Raw genomic sequence first — 18808 nt, forward strand, 5'->3', positions numbered from 1 at the left:
GAGGAGATTTTGGTTTTTCATAAGGAACAACTCTTCAGCGGTTTCAGGAAGAAACGAAAGGGTTTAGGGCCAAAACGAAGATTCGGTGCTAAGTGTAGTTTTTCGAAATTGCCAGGTCAAAACAATGTTTTTTTGAATCTTTGGGGGTCAAGTTGATGTTTTAGGACTTGTGGATCTTAAATGTACTATTAGAAAGTTCAGGGGCTAAGTAAAAAATGCTAAAAAGGTAAAGGCCAAAAGTTAAGAGGCCAAAGTACAAAACAAACTCAAAGATAGCAACAATAGGAAATCGACCAGGCCACGAGGGTCGTTGAAAGCCACTAGGCTAGCATGGGGGATGGTCGGGGATCACGTGGGTGTGATCATCAGCCGACAAGGCCCACCGTGATGGCCGAAATTTAAAGAAAAAGCCGACCAGAAAGCTGGTCGAATTGCCACGCCCTAAAACTCGATTTCTTGGTCGGCAAGGGCTGCTTCCAAGCCGATCTAAAGGAGGTGGAAACTCCTAAGGCCTTGGGTTGGCTAAGCAAGGGCTGTTGAGGGTTCGGATTTGCCTATAAATAGGGCATGTGTTGGCCGAAAATTTCAGAAACTTTGAGCTCCAAATCGACCCACTTTTTGAGTGAATTAGGGTTCTAAAATAAGGGGCTTTTGTTGCTCATGCCTTGAGGATGAATCCTGATACGTTTGAAGCATTTTGGTGCAAGTTTGAATGGGTTTCGAGGCTTCACTAGAAATGGAGGCGGACGGCCGATCCGAACCTTTGGCCGGCAAATCAGAAGCTTTTCAGTTGTTCTTTTAGGTTGAGGAGGGTGCCATGGTGATCGACTGGATGAGGGCTTCAATATGGCATCGAAATCAAAAATCGTCGGCATGGTCGTCGTCGGAGAAGACGATCAGCGTTTGCCAGTCACGTGCTGGTCTTCACGCCCGCCCAGTCGCCTTAGACGTGTGCGGGTGCGTGGGGCCTCCGAAAGATTAAAAAAAAAAATCCTAAAAATCCAAAAAAAATATTTTATGGTGGTTTGTGCAAAAAAATTTGGTGTTTGTTATCCCGATGTCTCGATATTCGCACCAAATAGTCTATTTTTACTTGAAAACGCAGCATTCTGGGTAAGTCTAGTAATTTTCCCTTAATAGGTTATTATGAATTTTAGTGAAAACAAATTTGAGAAAATAGTCTCGAGGGTATTTATTGGGATTTTTAGAAGGAAAAGGGAATAAAATGAAGGGAAAATGAAAGAAATTGGAATATTGGGGTATTTAGTGACTAAATATCCTTTTTATGATTTATGTGCTCAAGAAAAAGTGATTGGTGCTACTTTTGAGAGTTGGCACGAAAATTGAGGCCGGACACGTATATCGAGGCGATACGTGTATTTCGAGGTATTTCGAATCTCGTGAAAATATGAGTGGTTTTATCCTATATGATACGATTGTTTATCGTGCATGATATTTATGAAAAATATGATTGCTTATATATGCATGACATTCATGAAAGATATGATTCATTTGTCACATTTCATGGAAAGTCGTGATATTTTCATGGCACGATATTATTGTCATATTGATATTTGTGCATGGAAATAGGATGTCACCCTAAGAGTGTAGCCGTAATTCCCTAAGGGTAATTAATGGAATAACGTTAGGATTATCTTGTCGGATGTGCCAAGATTCTGCCTAAGATTCCGTGTTGGGCTGGGCCTAGGAAGTTACATTAGGGCAATGTTTGTTCGTGTATTTGCATCATGCATTCAAATATCATGTTTTTAAACCATCACTAGAAGATCATCTTCTAATCGGATTATACCTCTGGAACATTCAAACGTTCCAGTTAGGACTTGCAGATATGGCAAGAAAATAGTTGAGATGTAACGACACGTGATGATGTGGTCGATAGGTTTGGCGAGTTGTCCTAGTATTTATTTCCTCATGAGAATTTAGAATATATTATCATATTGATGATCATGTATAATTGTTATGGTTTAATGTATTTTTGAGATATCATTAGGTTGTATCTTTTGAAGTACTTAATTGTTATTTCTTGATAATGAATCTCAATGTAATTAAGTATTTGAAGATGTAATGGTACGGATTCTTATTTTATAATTAAAGTGGATTTCGATTTTGTATCATATCAAGTTTCGATTTAAGCTTCCGTACTTATGATAATTACCTATCTTAACTTATTGATTCTTATTTAGTATGTTGGGAAGGTAAAATGAGATTATCGAGAAATAATTTATATTTAAAATATATATATATTCTCGAAATTCCTAAATTATTTAACGTTCGAAAAAACAGGACGTTATAATACTTGCATAAAAAGTGTTCATAACTATAATATAATGGATAGATATATTAAAAATTATTTTATTATGGCAAAACAATTAGATATTTTTTTCTTTTTGTCAAATTTTGTCTATTTTTGTTTTTGGTTTTTCTAAGTTATTGAATAATATTTAAAAAAAATTATATGTAAAAATAATGTTTAGAACACTTACAAGAATTTTTCTTGACGTTTAAGAAATATAGTAAATAATCTTAAAATTTAATATTAGTTATAGTCAATCACCATCAAAATTTTAAAATAAATAAAATAATTTTATATTACAATATATTCTCTCATTTTCTCATTAATCTTTTTTTATAACTCCTACGTTTCTTTTCTTTTTTATTTACAATAAGACAATTTATGGTGATAACGATGACGACAATGAATGCATTTGCTCGCAACAATTACTTATTGTAATAGCAACTATTTATTTTCTCTATCTTTTTTGTTTATCACTTTAAATCTATATCAATTAAATGTTGGTCAATATTGATAACGTGGGCATTTGATTGTCTTATTTCTTAATCGCAAATATGTGATGAGATCAAATTTGCCTAATTGCATAAATATAGATGATAGATTTAATTTTATTGTTGGATAAATTTTCATCTTTCCTCTCACTTTAATTTATTATTATTTTTTCTCTCTTATCTGAACATAAATTTGAGTTTATTTATTATTCTAAACATATAAAAATTTTACTCTATCTCAAATTTATTATTCTCTCTTTTTCTTTCTTATTTCAACCCATATATGAGTTTGTCGTTTATATTCAATTTAGATCTATGCTTATAAATTTAAATTTAAAATAAAATAATAAGTCTATATTAAAATTTATTATTTGAATTAATGATCTTATCTCAATTCATCATACAATGACAAGAAACTATTGGATTCATCACCAATGCTGGTGAAGAACCTAATAAGTTTTATATACGTGTGGATTATTTTTTTTTCTACGATTTTACTATATTTTTGCGAGATGGTCTAATATTTATATGTTTAAAAATAAAAAAAAACAAAAATAAGGAAATCCAGAGGCGTAAAAAGCGCGTCAAATCTAATATCTAATTCCTCTTTCGAATTTTCTTTGGCTGGACGACGCGAGAAGAAAAATTTCCTCTTTTCTTTGGATTCGAAAAAAAACAAAAAAGCTGGAACTGCAAACAAACAGAGAATAGGAGAGAGAGAGAGAGAGGTGAAGCCATGGCTGCCCGGAAGAGAGCTCCACCACAGTCAGCAGCCGCGACGGAGAACGCCAAGCCTCCCGAGAAGGTGGCGGCGGCGGCGAACTCAGCCATCAGCGATTCTCCTCCTGTGATCGCTCCGTCGAAGGCCGGCCAGATCCTGAGAGTAGCACTGGTGTTCTTTTTCGTCCCTTACTTGTACTTGATCTTATATCACTACGACATTGAAGCAAACCTGAAGCGGTCTATCCTCATCAATGCCCTTCTCTGCTCTGGCGGCTTCTTCCTAACCCTAACTTTGATCCCTGTGGCCTCTAGATACGTCCTCAGGCGAAACTTGTTCGGCTACGATATCAACAAGAAGGGCACTCCCCAAGGATCTGTCAAAGTGTGAGTACTCACACCTTCCCTGTTGGATTTTGAATTCACAAACAATTCGATTGTCAAGCTGATTATTTTGTTCGAATTTTATTGATTCGGATGTTTGAAAGTTATAATTTTGGATCTGTCCAACTGAGAGTACTCATACCTACACTGTTGAATTTGAATTCACAAACAAATCGATCTCGAAGCTGATTGTTTTGTTCGAATTGTATGAATTTGGATGTTCTAAAGTTGCAATTTTGATCCGAGGTGTAAAAATCTGTCAAAAGTTTTTTATTTGAAGTCACATTTTCTTCTAATATTTTTTATTTAATATTTCCTTTGTTTAGTTTTGCAAAATCCTTGGAATAGGAAATTTTATACTATCCTTGCTGTCTGTATTAACGTTCAAAAGAGTTTTAAGTTCTTGATAATTTTACCTCTTCATTGCAATTCTTGCAAGCTGGATATATTTATGTAAGCATTGATGTTTGTATGGTTTATCATGATTTGCCTAATGCTGTTAGTCATATTGTGCTTTTAACTTATGCGATCTATTGCAAGACTGTCATATTGAGAGAGGGAGGGTATGATCTCGTTCTCGCATATACATGCAGATTTTGCACTAGAATTTATGGTAAGGAAATCCTTTTGCTGGTGGTTATAGTTTATTTCCACAACCAAGATCAAAAAATTTGTTGACTGCAGTGAGTCTCTGGAAACTGGACCTTCTCTCTAGATTCTCTCCCTATCTGGGACATTTGGCTTATCAGAAACCTTAATGCAGATCAAGGAGGTGGTGACAATGTTTATGATGGTCAGTTTTTGCATCTTCAGCTGGTTGATCTAGGCCTAAACTGTAAAAGTAGAAGTGGTGCCTGGTGCAGGCTTGTAAATATTGCACCATACTGGCTGGCATGTTTGTAAGGAATGAAGTTGTTGCAAAATTATTTCTTATGATAGTCTGGTTAATGTACCAGTCAATAAAAGCAGCACCAGTTAGTTTATCAAAGATCACTAAAGTATTTGTCCCTCCAACAAGGTTCAGTTCATCTCTGTTCCAGGGAGGTGTCCCTTTTGTAGAGACAGCAATGTCACTGTTGCAGGGAGGACTGTGCCCCCATTACAAGTGCGAACTTAGTGAGAGAGAGAGAGAGAAAACCCTTGTGGGAGAAAATTTCAGTGTGTTGAACTAATAGACAGTACATCTATATATACAAATACTAAATGGGCTTTGGGCTCTGACATAAAGTTAACCTTAGGTGTAATACAACAAACATAGCAGCTGCCTCTATATACAACTCAACACTCCCTCTAAAGCTGGAGCATATTGTCACGGCAGTGCTATGACAATTAGCAACTCGCTTGATTCAACGTGAATTGGAGGAGTGTGCTGGAACAGAAAAGAAGAACGGGGAGGGAAATGTATAGAAAGAGAAAGGGAGGAAGAGAAGTAGGAGGGAGAGTGACTGAGTCTTTGATTGAATTTTCTGATGCCTTTTACAGAAGGAGGAGCAAGCATATATTGCTTGTTCCGTGGGTGCTGCCACAACGGATCACACCCTCTCTAACCAACTAATTTGTCCTATTCTAGCACATGGACACCTGGCAGAACTGCCTTAACAAATTATCTAGCTAGAAAAGCAATACAAGCAAGAGAATAAAATACTAAGGCAATGCAAAATAGGTAGTATCCGAATCTAATACAAAACTTAGCTGCAAAAATGCAAATTTCTCCCCTCTCTCGTGACACATATATATCATATGCACCATGGTTGTTACAAATATACTCAATTCGAGGACCCTTGAGAGATTTAGTAAAGACATATGCTAATTGGTCATTTGAATTGACAAAATTTGTGATAATATAGCTAGATAAAATCTTCTTTTGGATGAAGTGACAATCTTTCTTGATATGTTTGGTCCTTTCATGAAAAGACTGGATTGAAGGCAATATGTAGCGCAACTTGATTATCACAAATTAACCTCATCTGTGATATCTCTCCAAACTTGAGCTTCTGAAGCAATTGTTTTAACCAAATAAATTCACACATTGCCAATGCCATATCACAATATTCTGCTTCTACACTCAACTTTGCAACAACATCTTGCTTTTTATTTTTCCAAGATACCAAGTTTCTTCCAACTAGAACACTATCTTGAAGTAGATCGTCTATCAAATGGAGAACCTACTCAATCAACATCAGAATATCTGACTACTTGAGTATTACCTCTGTTCTTGTACAATTGTCCTATACTTGGAGCTCCCTTAAAATACCTTAGAATCCTAACAACTGCATTCCAGTGCTATCACAAGGAGACTGTAAGAACTGACTGACAACGCTGACTAAGAAAGAAATGTCAGGACGAATGATAGTGAGATAATCAAGTTTTCCAACTAGTTTGTGGTATCTCTCATGATCTGCAAGAGGCTTCCCCTGTCCTGGTAAAAACTTTACATTAGGGTCCATAGGAGAATCTATAGGTTTACAATCAAGCATCCCAGTTTTTTTCAAAATGTCTAACACATACTTTCTTTGAGAGATAACTACACTAAAATTGGACTGAGCAACTTCTATTCCAAGAAAGTACTTGAGCAACCCCAAGTCCTTAGTCTGAAAATGATGGAAAAGATGTTTCTTCAGCTGAACAATACCATCCTGATCATCACCTGTAATGACAATATCATCCACATAGACAACCAAGTATATACACCTCCCTTGTGATGTGTGCCTGTAGAAAATCGAATGATCAGACTCACTGCGAGTCATATCAAATTCCTGAATAACAACACTGAAGCGACCAAACCAAGCTCGCGGAGACTGTTTCAAGCCATATAGTGAGCAACGGAGTTTACAAACCAAACTAGACTCCTTGAGCAACAAACCCAAGAGGTTGCTCCATATAAATCTCCTCATGAAGCTCACCATGTAAAAATGCATTCTTAATGTCCATCTGATACAATAGCTAGTGGCACATATCGGCGATAGAGAGTGTAATGAAACCCTAGGGCACGAGAAAAGAAAGAATGCGAGAGAGAGAAGAAACTCGCAAGAATTCTTATTGAACAATAAGAAAATAAATCAAGAGATACAAAGGAAGAGGTGTCACGACCTAAGGGTCCCATTTTGTAATTTTTTTTAAACTTTTGTAGGTAGCCGTGTAACTAACTAATTTGTGATAATGTGAGGATTGTCATACCTCATGTGAAGGTTGTAACCACCTATGCATGGCCTATAAAAGGCTTATATGCATGAGGATGGGAATTCATTCACGACAATAACATTGAATTCTTTCCCTCCAATCTCTTTCTCTCAATTCTCCCTCCAAATTCTATCTCTCCTTCCCCCATTCTCTCTCTCTCTCTCTCTCTATTCTCTTATACTTCGGAAATTTAAGTCTCGATCCAGAGACTTGACAATTGGTATCAGAGCCTGTTGTCCTAGGCTGTGATTCTGGATTAGTGGTTGATCATCGGAGGCGACTTGGATGACGGAATTCAGAATGGCTGAGGGAACACGAATGAAGCAATTGGAGAATAGGATGGAAGCTATGGAGTTTGGTCTGACACAAATGTAGGAAGTAGTGACTCAGAGTTGAGAGGAGGTCTGATCCATTAGGGAAGAATTGCGGGAGGATATGGCGGCTTCCCGAGAAGGTATGATGAGAGAATTAGCTCGACAGAGAGAGTCGATGGAGCAACGGATTAGCAATGTGATCAACATGTTGTCCGCGTTTCCCCAATTTCGGTTGCCGCCGGAATTTCCCCCTCGATCAGCACTGAAGACGGGGACTTCGGGACAGGGGATACTTCCTAGGCCTCTAGGAGCGAGACAGGTTGATAATGTACACACTGAGGAGACATGCAATCAGGTAAGGGATTTGAATTCCCCTAGAGTTAATCATGGACCCGTACTGAGGCTGGAAATACCTTTGTTTGAGGGATCTAAACTGAGATGGTGGATTCGAAGGTGTGAGAGGTACTTCCAATTTTATAGTATCCCTAAGAATCAACGGATCACGTTAGCTTTGGCTTATCTTAACGACGTAGCCGATTGTTGGTACCAAGGATGGGTGAGATGGATAGACTTTGCAGAAGAGATGCGTGTTAGGTTCGGGGAGAGAAATATGACCGATGTGATCAAGGAGTTTAATAAGTTGAGACAAGAGGGAACAGTGACTGAGTATCAAGAGAAGTTTGAGGAATTGGGGTCACGAATGTGGAGTGCTTAGCCCACTTTAATTGATCAATACTTCGTGTCTAGTTTTATCAGTGACCTCAAAGACGAGTTAAAATCAATGGTGAAGATGATGATGCTAGCCACAGTCAGGGAGGCAGCAGAGAAGGCAAGGCTTCAAGAGCTAACGCTTGAAGCCATTTTCAAAAAGAACAAGACCATGGCTAAATCCTTCCCTATGGGAGGGCCCTTTAGTGGGGGTACCTCGAAGGCTATGGTGCCTGTAGTTACTACAAGTGGTCAAAAAGGGGGATTCAACGCAGGGGCAAACAGGAGCACCACTATAGACCAGAGGAGGATGCTAGGGTTATGTTTCAGGTGCGAGGAGAAATATAGCCAAGGGCATCAGTGTAGGAGACAATTGTTTAAGATGGAAGGTGGAGAAGGGAATGAAGAAGAAGAGTTGAATAAAGAGGAAGAAGAAGACGAGAAGAAGGAGGAGTCTCCATTAGAAACACTGGAGGAAGAACAAGGATCAAAAGGTGGGGAGATCTCCTTCCACGCCTTGAAAAGGGGACCTATGGGGAAGATAATTAAAGTCAAAGGCCAGTTGGGGAAAAAGAAGCTCATGGTATTAATAGACAGTGGTCGTACCCATAGCTTCCTTAATGAAGCTACAACCAAAGAACCGGGATGTAAGTTGACCCACACTAACCCTTTGTCCGGGACCGTAGCCAACGGACACAAAATGTATAGCCACTGCAAGTGTGCGGGGTTCACTTGGATGATGAAAGGAAATGAGTTCAAAGCTGATATGAGGATCTTAGAGCTAGGTGGTTGCGATATTGTGTTGGGTGTGGATTGGATGAGAACGGTTAGCCCCCTAACTCTAACTTTTGACTTTAACAAGTTGGAAGTCACACTAGAGATGGGCTGCCAACGGTTAACCTTAGTGGGAAGTCTGGAACAAGGGGAGTGCAAAATGATCAAAGGAGACAAGCTATAGAAGCTGTTGGTAAAGAAAAGGGGACAAATATCTCAGTTATACTCGATACATGCCATTGAGGGAGAAGAAGTAGGTCAAACAGAGGAGTACCTACCAGAGAACAGGGAAGCATCCCTCATCACCCATCAAGAGGTAACTACTTTAGATAGCTTGCATGTACTAATGGAAAACTTTAAGGACCTATTCTAAGAACCTAACTCCCTACCTCCCCAAAGGCCCTTGGATCATGCTATACCCCTTAAACCTCACACCACTCCAGTTAATATTAGAGCCTACCGATACTCTCCTACACAAAAGGCAAAGATTGAAAAACAGATCTCTAGCATGCTAGCCACTTCATTTATACAACCTAGCCAAAGTTCCTTCGCATCCCCTGTTTTATTGGTAAAAAAAAAGGATGAGACTTGGAGATTTTGTGTAGACTACAACCAACTCAACGCACACACCATCAAAAACAAATTTCCCATTCCCCTCATTGATGACCTACTTGATGAATTAGCCGGGCCAAGATCTTCTCTAAACTTGATTTGAGTCCGGATACCATCAAATCCGGATGAAACCAACAGACATCCCAAAAGCTGCATTTCGTACTCACTAGGGCCTCTATGAATTTGTTGTTATGCCCTTTGGTCTGACAAATGCCCCAACCACATTCCAAGCCCTCATGAACCAGATATTTGCTCCTTATCTTCGAAAATTTATCCTAGTTTTCTTTAACGATAACCTCATATATAGCCCAAGCCTAGACTAACACTTAAACCACCTTAAAACCGCATTTGAGGTCCTTAGAGCTAACCATTTTATGTCAAGCTATCTAAATGTATTTTTGCCAAAGATGAGGTGGGCTACTCTAGGCACATCATCTTAGGAGGAGTCAAAACCGATCCCAGCAAGGTCACAACAATGGTGGAGTGGCCTACACCCTGGACAGTGAGGGAATTAAGGGGATTATTGGGATTAACAGGTTACTATCGCAATTTCATCAGGCATTATGGATTGATTAGCAGACCCCTGACAGACTTGCTCAAGAAGGAAGGGTTTTTCTGGAACCCCCAAGGAGAAGCAACATTCTTAAATCTAAAGAATGTCATGACACAAGCCCCTGTATTAGCCCTCCCAGACTTCAACAAACAATTTGTGGCGGAGATGGATGCTTGTGAAAAAGGGATTAGGGTAGTCTTAACGCAAGAAGGGAGGCCTATCGCGTACATAAGCCAAGCTTTGGGGCCTAAACACCAGGGATGGAGCGTATATGACAAAGAGTTGCTGGCGGTGGATAAATGGAGACACTACCTAGAGAGCAATCCATTTATAATTAAGACAGACCATGAGAGCCTAGGATTTTTCTCCCAACAGAGGCTGCAATCTCAGTTACAAAGAAAAGGGGTGTCTAAACTAATGGGGTTGGACTACACTATCCTTTACCGGAAAGGTAAAGAAAATGTAGTAGCAGACGTACTGTCTAGGAGAGAAGTCAGAGAAAATGAGGGCCAATGTTATGTGATCACTGCAGTAGTGCCGGAGTGGGTAAAGGAGGTGGAGCAAAGTTATGAAAACACAGGATGGGTGTAGTCCCTCCTAACCAAATTGGCGGTGCAAACAGGGGAGGAAAAGGGCTACTCCCTATCAAATCGCCTCATCAGATTCCAAGGGCACTTGGTGATAGGGGAGACAAGGAGTTGAAGGAGAAGATTCTGAAATCCCTACACTGCTCACCCTTAGGGGGTCACTTAGGTATCTGGGCCACCTACCACAGAATAAGGCAATTATTCTTTTGGCTGAGGCAAAAGAAGGATGTAGTGGATTTTGTACTAGCATGTGAGACATGTCAACGGTGCAAACATGAGCAAGTACCATACTCGGGCTTGCTACAACCCTTGGAAGAGCCGGAGCAAGCATGGGAAGGTATCTCCATGGACTTTGTGGGGGGCCTACCCAAGTCCAAAGGTAAGGATGTAATACTAGTTATCATTGACAGATTGACAAAGTTTGGGCACTTCTTCAGCCTAACGCACCCTTTCTCGGCACAAGAAGTGGCCCAGGTGTTCCTAGATTTAGTGTTTAAGTTGCATGGAGTTCCAAAAACAATTGTGTCCGACAGAGATAGGATCTTCACCAGCAATTTCTGGCAGGAATTATTCAAGAAGTTGGGAGTAGGGTCAACTGCCTACCACCCTCAATCCGATGGTCAAACGGAGAGGGTGAATTAGTGCCTAGAAAGCTATTTGAGGTGCATGTGCTTCACCAAACCAAGGAGCTGGAATAGATGGTTATCACTGGCCCAATGGTGGTATAACTCTTGTTTCCATAGTGCAATCAAGAGGAGCCCCTTTGAAGCAATGTTTGGATTCAAGCCACCTCTCCTACTTGCTATAGCAAGCAGGACATCTAATCTGGCGATGATGGAGCACTACTTACAGCAGAGGCAGTAAATGCTTTCTATCCTAAAAAGAGAGCTAACTAACCCCCAAAACAGAATGAGGTAGGCTGCAGACAGAAAGAGGAGTGACAGAGAATTCGAAGTAGGGGACAAAGTGTTTCTGAAAGTAAAGAGGTTCCTGCAACAACCCTTCACGTCCACACCAGTATCCAAGCTCATTCCCAAATATTTCAGGCCCTATGTCATAGAAGCTAAAGTGGGGAAGGTAGCTTACAAATTGAAACTACTAGAAGGGATACAAGTGCACCCTGTGTTCCATGTTTCTCTACTTAAGAGGTTCATTGAACTAGGAGCACCCACAAGTCAGCAGCTACCAAAGGTCGAAGATGAATTGGAGGAGCAAAGAGAACCTCAAGCTATACTAGACCAGAGGGTGGTTTACCAAGGTACAGTTCCCCTCATTCAAGTTTTGGTCCAATGGTCGCACCTTCAGCTCGGCTGTACCACCTTGGAATACCTCCCCGAGTTACTGAAGAAGTTCCCTAGAACGATAAGCCTACTTTGAAGACTTCTTGAGGACAAGAATGCTATTGAAGGGTAGGGGAGTGTCACGACCTAAGGATCCCATTTGTAAGTTTTTTAAACTTTTGCAAGTAATCGTTTAACTAATTGATCTTTGATAATGTGAGGAATGTCATACCTCACGTGAAGGCGGTAACCGCCTATGCATGGCCTATAAAAGGCTTATATGCATGAGGATGGGAATTCAGTCACGACAGTAACATTGAATTCTTTCCCTCCAATCTCTTTCTCTCAATTCTCCCTCCAAATTCATCTCTCTTTCCCTCATTTTCTCTCTCTTTCTCTATTCTCTTATACTTTGGAAATTCAAGTCTCGATCCAGAGACTTGACAAGAGGCGTAGCTGTGTTTATATACAGCGTGCCACTTCAATAGATTCTTGATGCAATCTCATAAAATAAATCGCCTTATAACAGCCTAAACAACAAAACAATAACAACAATACAAAATAACATTACTACTAACAAATCAACAACATATGTAAAGACTACTACTCAAACACTACATGCTTCCACATTCCCCCTCAAACCAGACTCCACAAAAGAAGAGCTTTTGATCTTTCTATTGCATGTAGAATCATTAGGGCTGGCATGCACTGGAGACAATTTGATACCAAGCTTTCCACGCAAAAATAGAAACTGATCCCTTGACAATCCTTTGGTAAGAATATCAGCCACTTGATGAGTAGTAAGAACATATCTAATCTCTATTTCACCATTTTCCACCTTTTCACGAACAGAATGTATATCAATCTCGATATGCTTAGTCCGAGAATGAAAGACAGGATTCTTAGCCATACTCTTTGTGGCCAAATTATCACTCCACACAATTGATGTAGTAGCACATGGATAACCCAATTATGAAAACAGAGACCTCAATCACAAAAGTTCTGTAACACCCAGTGCAACTGCCCGATACTCAGCTTCTCCAACTAACCTAGTTACCACTGACTGCTTCTTGGACCCCCACACAATCAGATTTTTGCCAAGAAACACACAAAATCCACTAGTGGACCTTCTTGTAACCTTGCAATCAATATGGTCAGCATCTGTATAAATAGTTAGGGATATATGGAGAGAACAACAAACCCAAGCCAATAGTCTCCTTAGGATATCTAAGCAATCGTTTGCAGGCTGACCAATGTTGTAACTTGGGTGCAGACAATAATTGGCTTAACTTGTTAACCACAAAGGCAATGTTCGAGCGTGTATATGTCAAATATTGTAGTGAGCCAATAATAGTCCTATACAACGATGGATTAGAGGATGAATCACCCTCATCAGTCAAAGAAACACCTGATGCTATAGGTGCACCGCAGGGTTTACAGTCTTGCATTGCAACCTTCCTCAACAAATCCAAAGTGTACTTAGATTGGGTCAAGTATATACCACTATTATCTTTGTATGCCTCAAACCCTAGGAAATAATTGATCGATCCTAGAGTCTTAAGGGCAAGATAAGTATCCAAGTCACGAATACAAGACTTAAGTGTTGTAGGATCTGAACCTGTAATGAGTATATCATCAACATAGACCAGAACAAACAAGACATAACCAGAAGCTCATTTAATGAATAAAGAAGCATCAGAAGTAGCCCTGGGAAAACCGCAACTCTGTAATGCAGCCCTTAGCTTTGTATACTAAGCTCGAGGAGCTTGCTTAAGACCATAGAGTGATTTCCTCAATCTGCAAACATGTGAGGGAAATTGAGAACTTACAAACCCCTCAGGTTGTGCCATAAACACTTATTTTGTCAAATCACCATTAAGGAAGGCATTATTGACATCTATTTGTTGAATATCCCATCCAAAGGTAACTACTAATGAGAACAACACTCGAATAGTTGGTGCCTTAACAACTGGACTGAATGCTTCTGCATAGTCCACCCCTTGGTTTTGAAGAAAACCCTTGCCCACCAATTGGGCCTTATGTTTAAGAATAGACCCATCATAATTATACTTGACCCAGAGCACCCATTTACAACCAATTAGGTTTATATCCTTAGAGAAGGGAACAAGGTCCCAAGTAAGAGTGCGTTGCAAAGCTAAAAGTTCCTCTTCCATGGCTTTAACCCTTCATGAATCTAAAAGAGCCTCATGAACTGAATTTGGTTCAAGAGAACTCACTAGGGCATGTGGAGAAGAGGTCACAAGCTGTTTCGACTTTGATCTAGTGATCGATGAATAGAAGGAGCAGGAGCAATTTTGGGTCTAGGTAAACAAGGTTTAGGCATCGGTGACTGTATGCCATGATAAGAAGACACAAACAAAGTAGAAGAAACCTGCAAATTAGGTGAAATAGAGGTAGGCATGACAGGAGCTGAGGGCTGTGCTACTTGAGGAGAAGAAGAAACAGAAGTGGAAGAGGGAAGAGATTGGAAGAAAGAAGTAGGAAGCCCATTGGAAACTGGCTGTGGTGAAGAAGAAGATGAGGTGGAAGGAAACAAAGTAGGAAAGGGAAAATCATTAGGATTGAACTGCACGTGTCTAAAAACATACACTTTTCTCGATGGATGCAAACACTTATAACCAGCTTGAGAGTGGCTATGTCCAAGGAAGACAGATTTGGTAGAGTGGAAATCAAACTTGTGTTTGTTATAGGGTCTAAGATAGGGAAAACAAGTACAACCAAATGGTTGTAGCAATAAATAATTGGGTGGTTTGTGGTAGAGTAAGTTAAAGGGCGTATGAAACTTGATGGGAGAAGCAGGTAACAAGTTAATTGTATGAACAACAGTCTGGAAGGCTTCTACCTAAAATTTTAATGGCATATGAGCATAAGCTAATAGAGTGAGGCCCATTTTAGTGATGTGTCTATGTTTCCTTTCAGCCACACCATTCTGTTGGTGGGTGTAGGGGTAAGTAAAATGAGGCTGTATGCCATGGCTACGAAGATAGGGTAAAAAGGCTTTGAATCCCCCCCCTATTATTAGTTTGTAAGGCTTTATGTTAGAACATTGTACTAGATTAGTGTAATAGATATCAGGAAATGTTATGTAAAATTAGTGTTGTTTATGTTCTGTTTTAAAAGATTAGAAAAGGCTTCTAGAAGGATTGTTTCTAGAAGGACAGTTGGCCGGTTGGTTGTGTAACAGTTAGTTGTGGGGTGGTTTTTTCTGTTGTTGTATCTCCCGCGCCTATGGCTTATAAATAGGGGTCGAGAGTGGGCTTTAGGGCGTACTTCATTTTATGCTTCATGCGGAAATTCTATCTTGTGCGAGAGAGGGTTTGTGTTGGTTGTGTGCAAGAGTGAGGCGGATATTGCTGTGTATTGGTTAGGAACTCTATAGTTTTCAGGTTATATGGGCTATGTGAGAGTTCTGTCAACAGCACATGTAATAAACCTATACAAGATAGTGGAGAAGTGAAGGCCAAGCCAATTTGGACGTTAGCCTCAATTTGAGATTAAACCAGGATAATTCTTGTGGTGTTCTTGTTTCTATTTTGTGTTCTATATTTATGTGTTTTGTTATTTTTGTTGCCGTGAGGATTTGAGAGACTATTCGTGTCTTTGTGAGTGCGAGTATCATAGAGAGTGCTGCGAATCTATGCTAACAACTTGGTATCAGAGCCTATAATCTTTGAGGCATTTGAGATTCTTCAAGAAACCCAAGGAGAAAGAATCTAAGTCTCAAATTGGTATGGCGCCAACTGCATCAAGGTATGACATCGATAAATTCAATGGGTCTGATGACTTCGGTTTATGGAGGATCAAGATGGAAGCTTTCCTTTGCAGTCAAGGCCTAAAAGGGGCGCTGGAACAAGAGGACAAGGCAATAGGAACATCAATTGAGAATGAGACACCGGTTTTAACGGTTGAACAGAAGAAGACTTAGGCGGAGATCAAGAAGAAGGCTTACAACCTTCTTATTCTAAGTCTTGGAGACAAAAGTTTTCAGGGAGGGGTCAAAGTTAAAATTTGCGGCAGAAATATGGGAAAGATTGGAAGACTTGTACCTCAAGAAGACTTTTTCTAGCTAGTTATTCCTTAAGGCCAGGTTTTTTAATTTTAAAATGCATGATAATCAGAAACTTCAAGAGCATTTAGATTATTTTAGCAAACTATGTTTAGATTTAGAAAACATAGACGTAAAATATGAGGATGAAGACAAAGCCTTAGTTCTTCTCTATTCATTACCGAAGTCCTATGAAAACTTTGTTAATATTCTCCAGCATGGTAGAGATAAACTATCTTTAGAAGATGTAATAGGGGCATTAAATTCTAAAGAATTAAGAATTAAAATGGATAGTAAATTTACCCCTAGTGATGCTTTAACAGCAAGATCAAGAAGCTCTAAAAGAGACCAGAAAAATAGGGGTAAATCAAGGTCTAAGTCTAGGAATGGAAAAGGCCCAATAAAATGTTATTACTGTCAACAAGAAGGTCACATAAAGCGGCTGTGTCCTAAGAGAAAGAAGGACTTAGCTGAGAAGTATAATTCAGGAGGAGGGGTAAATTTTTGTGATTCAGGTTATGATAGTTTGGAAGTTCTAATTGTGAGTGAAAGTGCAGAAAGCCAAGAGTGGGTCCTGGACTCTGGTTGCTCCTTTCACATGACTCCAAAAAGACATTGGTTGCAAAACTTTAAGGGCATTAATGGGGGTAAGGTCCTACTAGGCAATGACCATGAATGTGAGGTAAAAGGGATAGGAGACATTAGGCTAAAATTGCATGATGGCTCCTATAGAACTCTCACTGTTGTGAGGTATGTCCCAGAATTAAAGAGAAATATGATCTCTCTTGGGGAGCTAGACAGAAACGGCTTAAAGTTTAAGGGTGAGGGTATTGAGGGGTGGAGTTGTTAAAATATCTAAGGGGTCTTTAGTGTGTATGAAGGCTGCATTAAGACATTGAATTTACCTTTTGCAGGCTACCACATTATGTGGTGAAGTTGCAACGACAAGCCCTAACCCTAAATCTAAGATAACTCTATGGCATTTAAGAATGTCACATATCAGTGAGCAGGGTCTTAAGGAGCTCACAAAACAAGGTATATTGGATTTAGGACAAACCATAGGTTTAGGCAAGTGTGAATCTTGTATATATGGTAAGGCAACAAAGGTAAAATTTAGTAAATAAGCCATACACTCATCAAAAGAACCTCTAGACTACATTCATTCAGACTTATGGGGTCTAGCCCAAACTATATCTCATGGAGGCTCTAGATATTTTCTATCTATAATAGATGATTTCTCTAAAATGCTGTGGGTGTATGTCCTAAAGTCAAAAGATAATACATTTGAAACTTTTAGGGCATGGAAGACTATGGTGGAAAACTAGAAAGGCAGGAAAATCAAGGTAATAAGAATTGATAATGGGTTAGAATTTTGTAATAAGGATTTCAACCAAATGTGTAAAGATGGTCGAATTATGAGACACCTAACTGCACCTGGAAATCCTAGGCAGAATGGTGTTGCAGAAAGGATGAATAGAACCCTCTTAGAGCGGATTAGATGCATGCTGTCCTATGCAAATTTGTCCAAATCTTTTTGGGGAGAAGTTGTCACGACAACAGCCCATGTAATAAATAGGTCTCCCTCCACAACAATAAACTTCCTAACCCCATATGAAAGGTGGACAGGGCATAAACCAAGCCTTAACTACCTTAGAGTGTTTGGATGCCTTACCTATGCTCATGTGAAGCAAGATAAATTAGAGCCTAGGGCCAAGAAATGTCTATTTATAGGTTTTCCATCTAGTGTCAAAGGCTACAAACTATGGAATTTAGATCCAGAAGGACCGAGAACTATAGTCACACGAGATGTGACATTTGATGAGGATTCTACCATAAAAGTAGAAAATGATAAATTACAGCATAATGAGGATCAAAATAGAGAGTCGATCTAGGTGGAGATCAATGAAATCAGCCCTAATTTACCCCAAAATACTCCTGAAACTGAGCATGACTCTCCTGAACTAGAGCCAGCAGATGACCATGACCAGGACCATGAATCTTCCCAATTTGAAGGGGATGAGGATGACAGTGATGTAGACTCTAGCTTGGGGATCAACCAAATCTAGACAGGTATAGTATAGCTAGAGACCGGTAGCCTAGAAACCGTAGGCCACCTCAAAGATATAGTTATTCTGACCTAGTTGCATATGCTCTATCTAGTGCAGCTGAAGCTATAGGTGAAGAACCCCTTACCTATGAAGAAGCAGTGTCCTCTAAGGATGCTGATAAATGGCTGAAAGCCATGAGGTTAGAAATAACTTCCCTTAAGAAAAACAATACCTGGAAATTGGTTGAAAGGCCAAGAAGGCAGCGAATTGTAGGCTGCAAATGGCTTTCCAAGATTAAAGAAGGGGTTGAAAATAATGCTAAACCTAGATTCAAGGCTAGGTTGGTAGCTAGGGGTTTTACTCAAGTTCCGGGCATAGATTTTAATAAGGTATTTTCTCCAATTGTGAGACACACCCCAATAAGGATTTTATTAGCTATCACTGCCCAATTGGATTTAAAATTGGAGCAGATGGATGTCACAATTGCCTTACTTCATGGAGACCTTGAAGAGAGAGGATTTATATGGACCAACCAAAGGGTTTTGAAGCTAAGGGAGAGGTGGAGAAAGTATGTCTTCTTAGGAAGTCACTATATGGACTTAAACAGTCCCCAAGATAGTGGTACCGAAAATTTGATTAAGTTATGATAAACCAAGGATACCTAAGGAGCTCCTATGATTATTGTATATATTTTAAACATGTCACACCTAGTATTTCTATCTATCTGTTATTATACGTGGATGACATGTTTATTGCAAGTCAATCCACTAGTGAAAT

General features: G+C 39.5%; 1 protein-coding gene across 1 annotated transcript in view; it reads left to right on the forward strand.

The window, feature by feature from the left end:
• Positions 1 to 3429: 3429 nt before the first annotated feature.
• The window catches only part of LOC127797202 (uncharacterized), a 41920-nt gene continuing 26541 nt past the window's right edge, over positions 3430 to 18808 (forward strand). The window contains exon 1 of the mRNA XM_052329849.1: positions 3430 to 3912. Coding sequence (XP_052185809.1) covers positions 3542 to 3912 — 371 coding nt within the window. The 5' untranslated portion in view covers positions 3430 to 3541. The remainder of the gene's footprint in view (positions 3913 to 18808) is intronic.

This window comes from Diospyros lotus, chromosome 3, assembly GCF_014633365.1.
Source record: "Diospyros lotus cultivar Yz01 chromosome 3, ASM1463336v1, whole genome shotgun sequence".
Classification (NCBI taxonomy): domain Eukaryota; kingdom Viridiplantae; phylum Streptophyta; class Magnoliopsida; order Ericales; family Ebenaceae; genus Diospyros; species Diospyros lotus.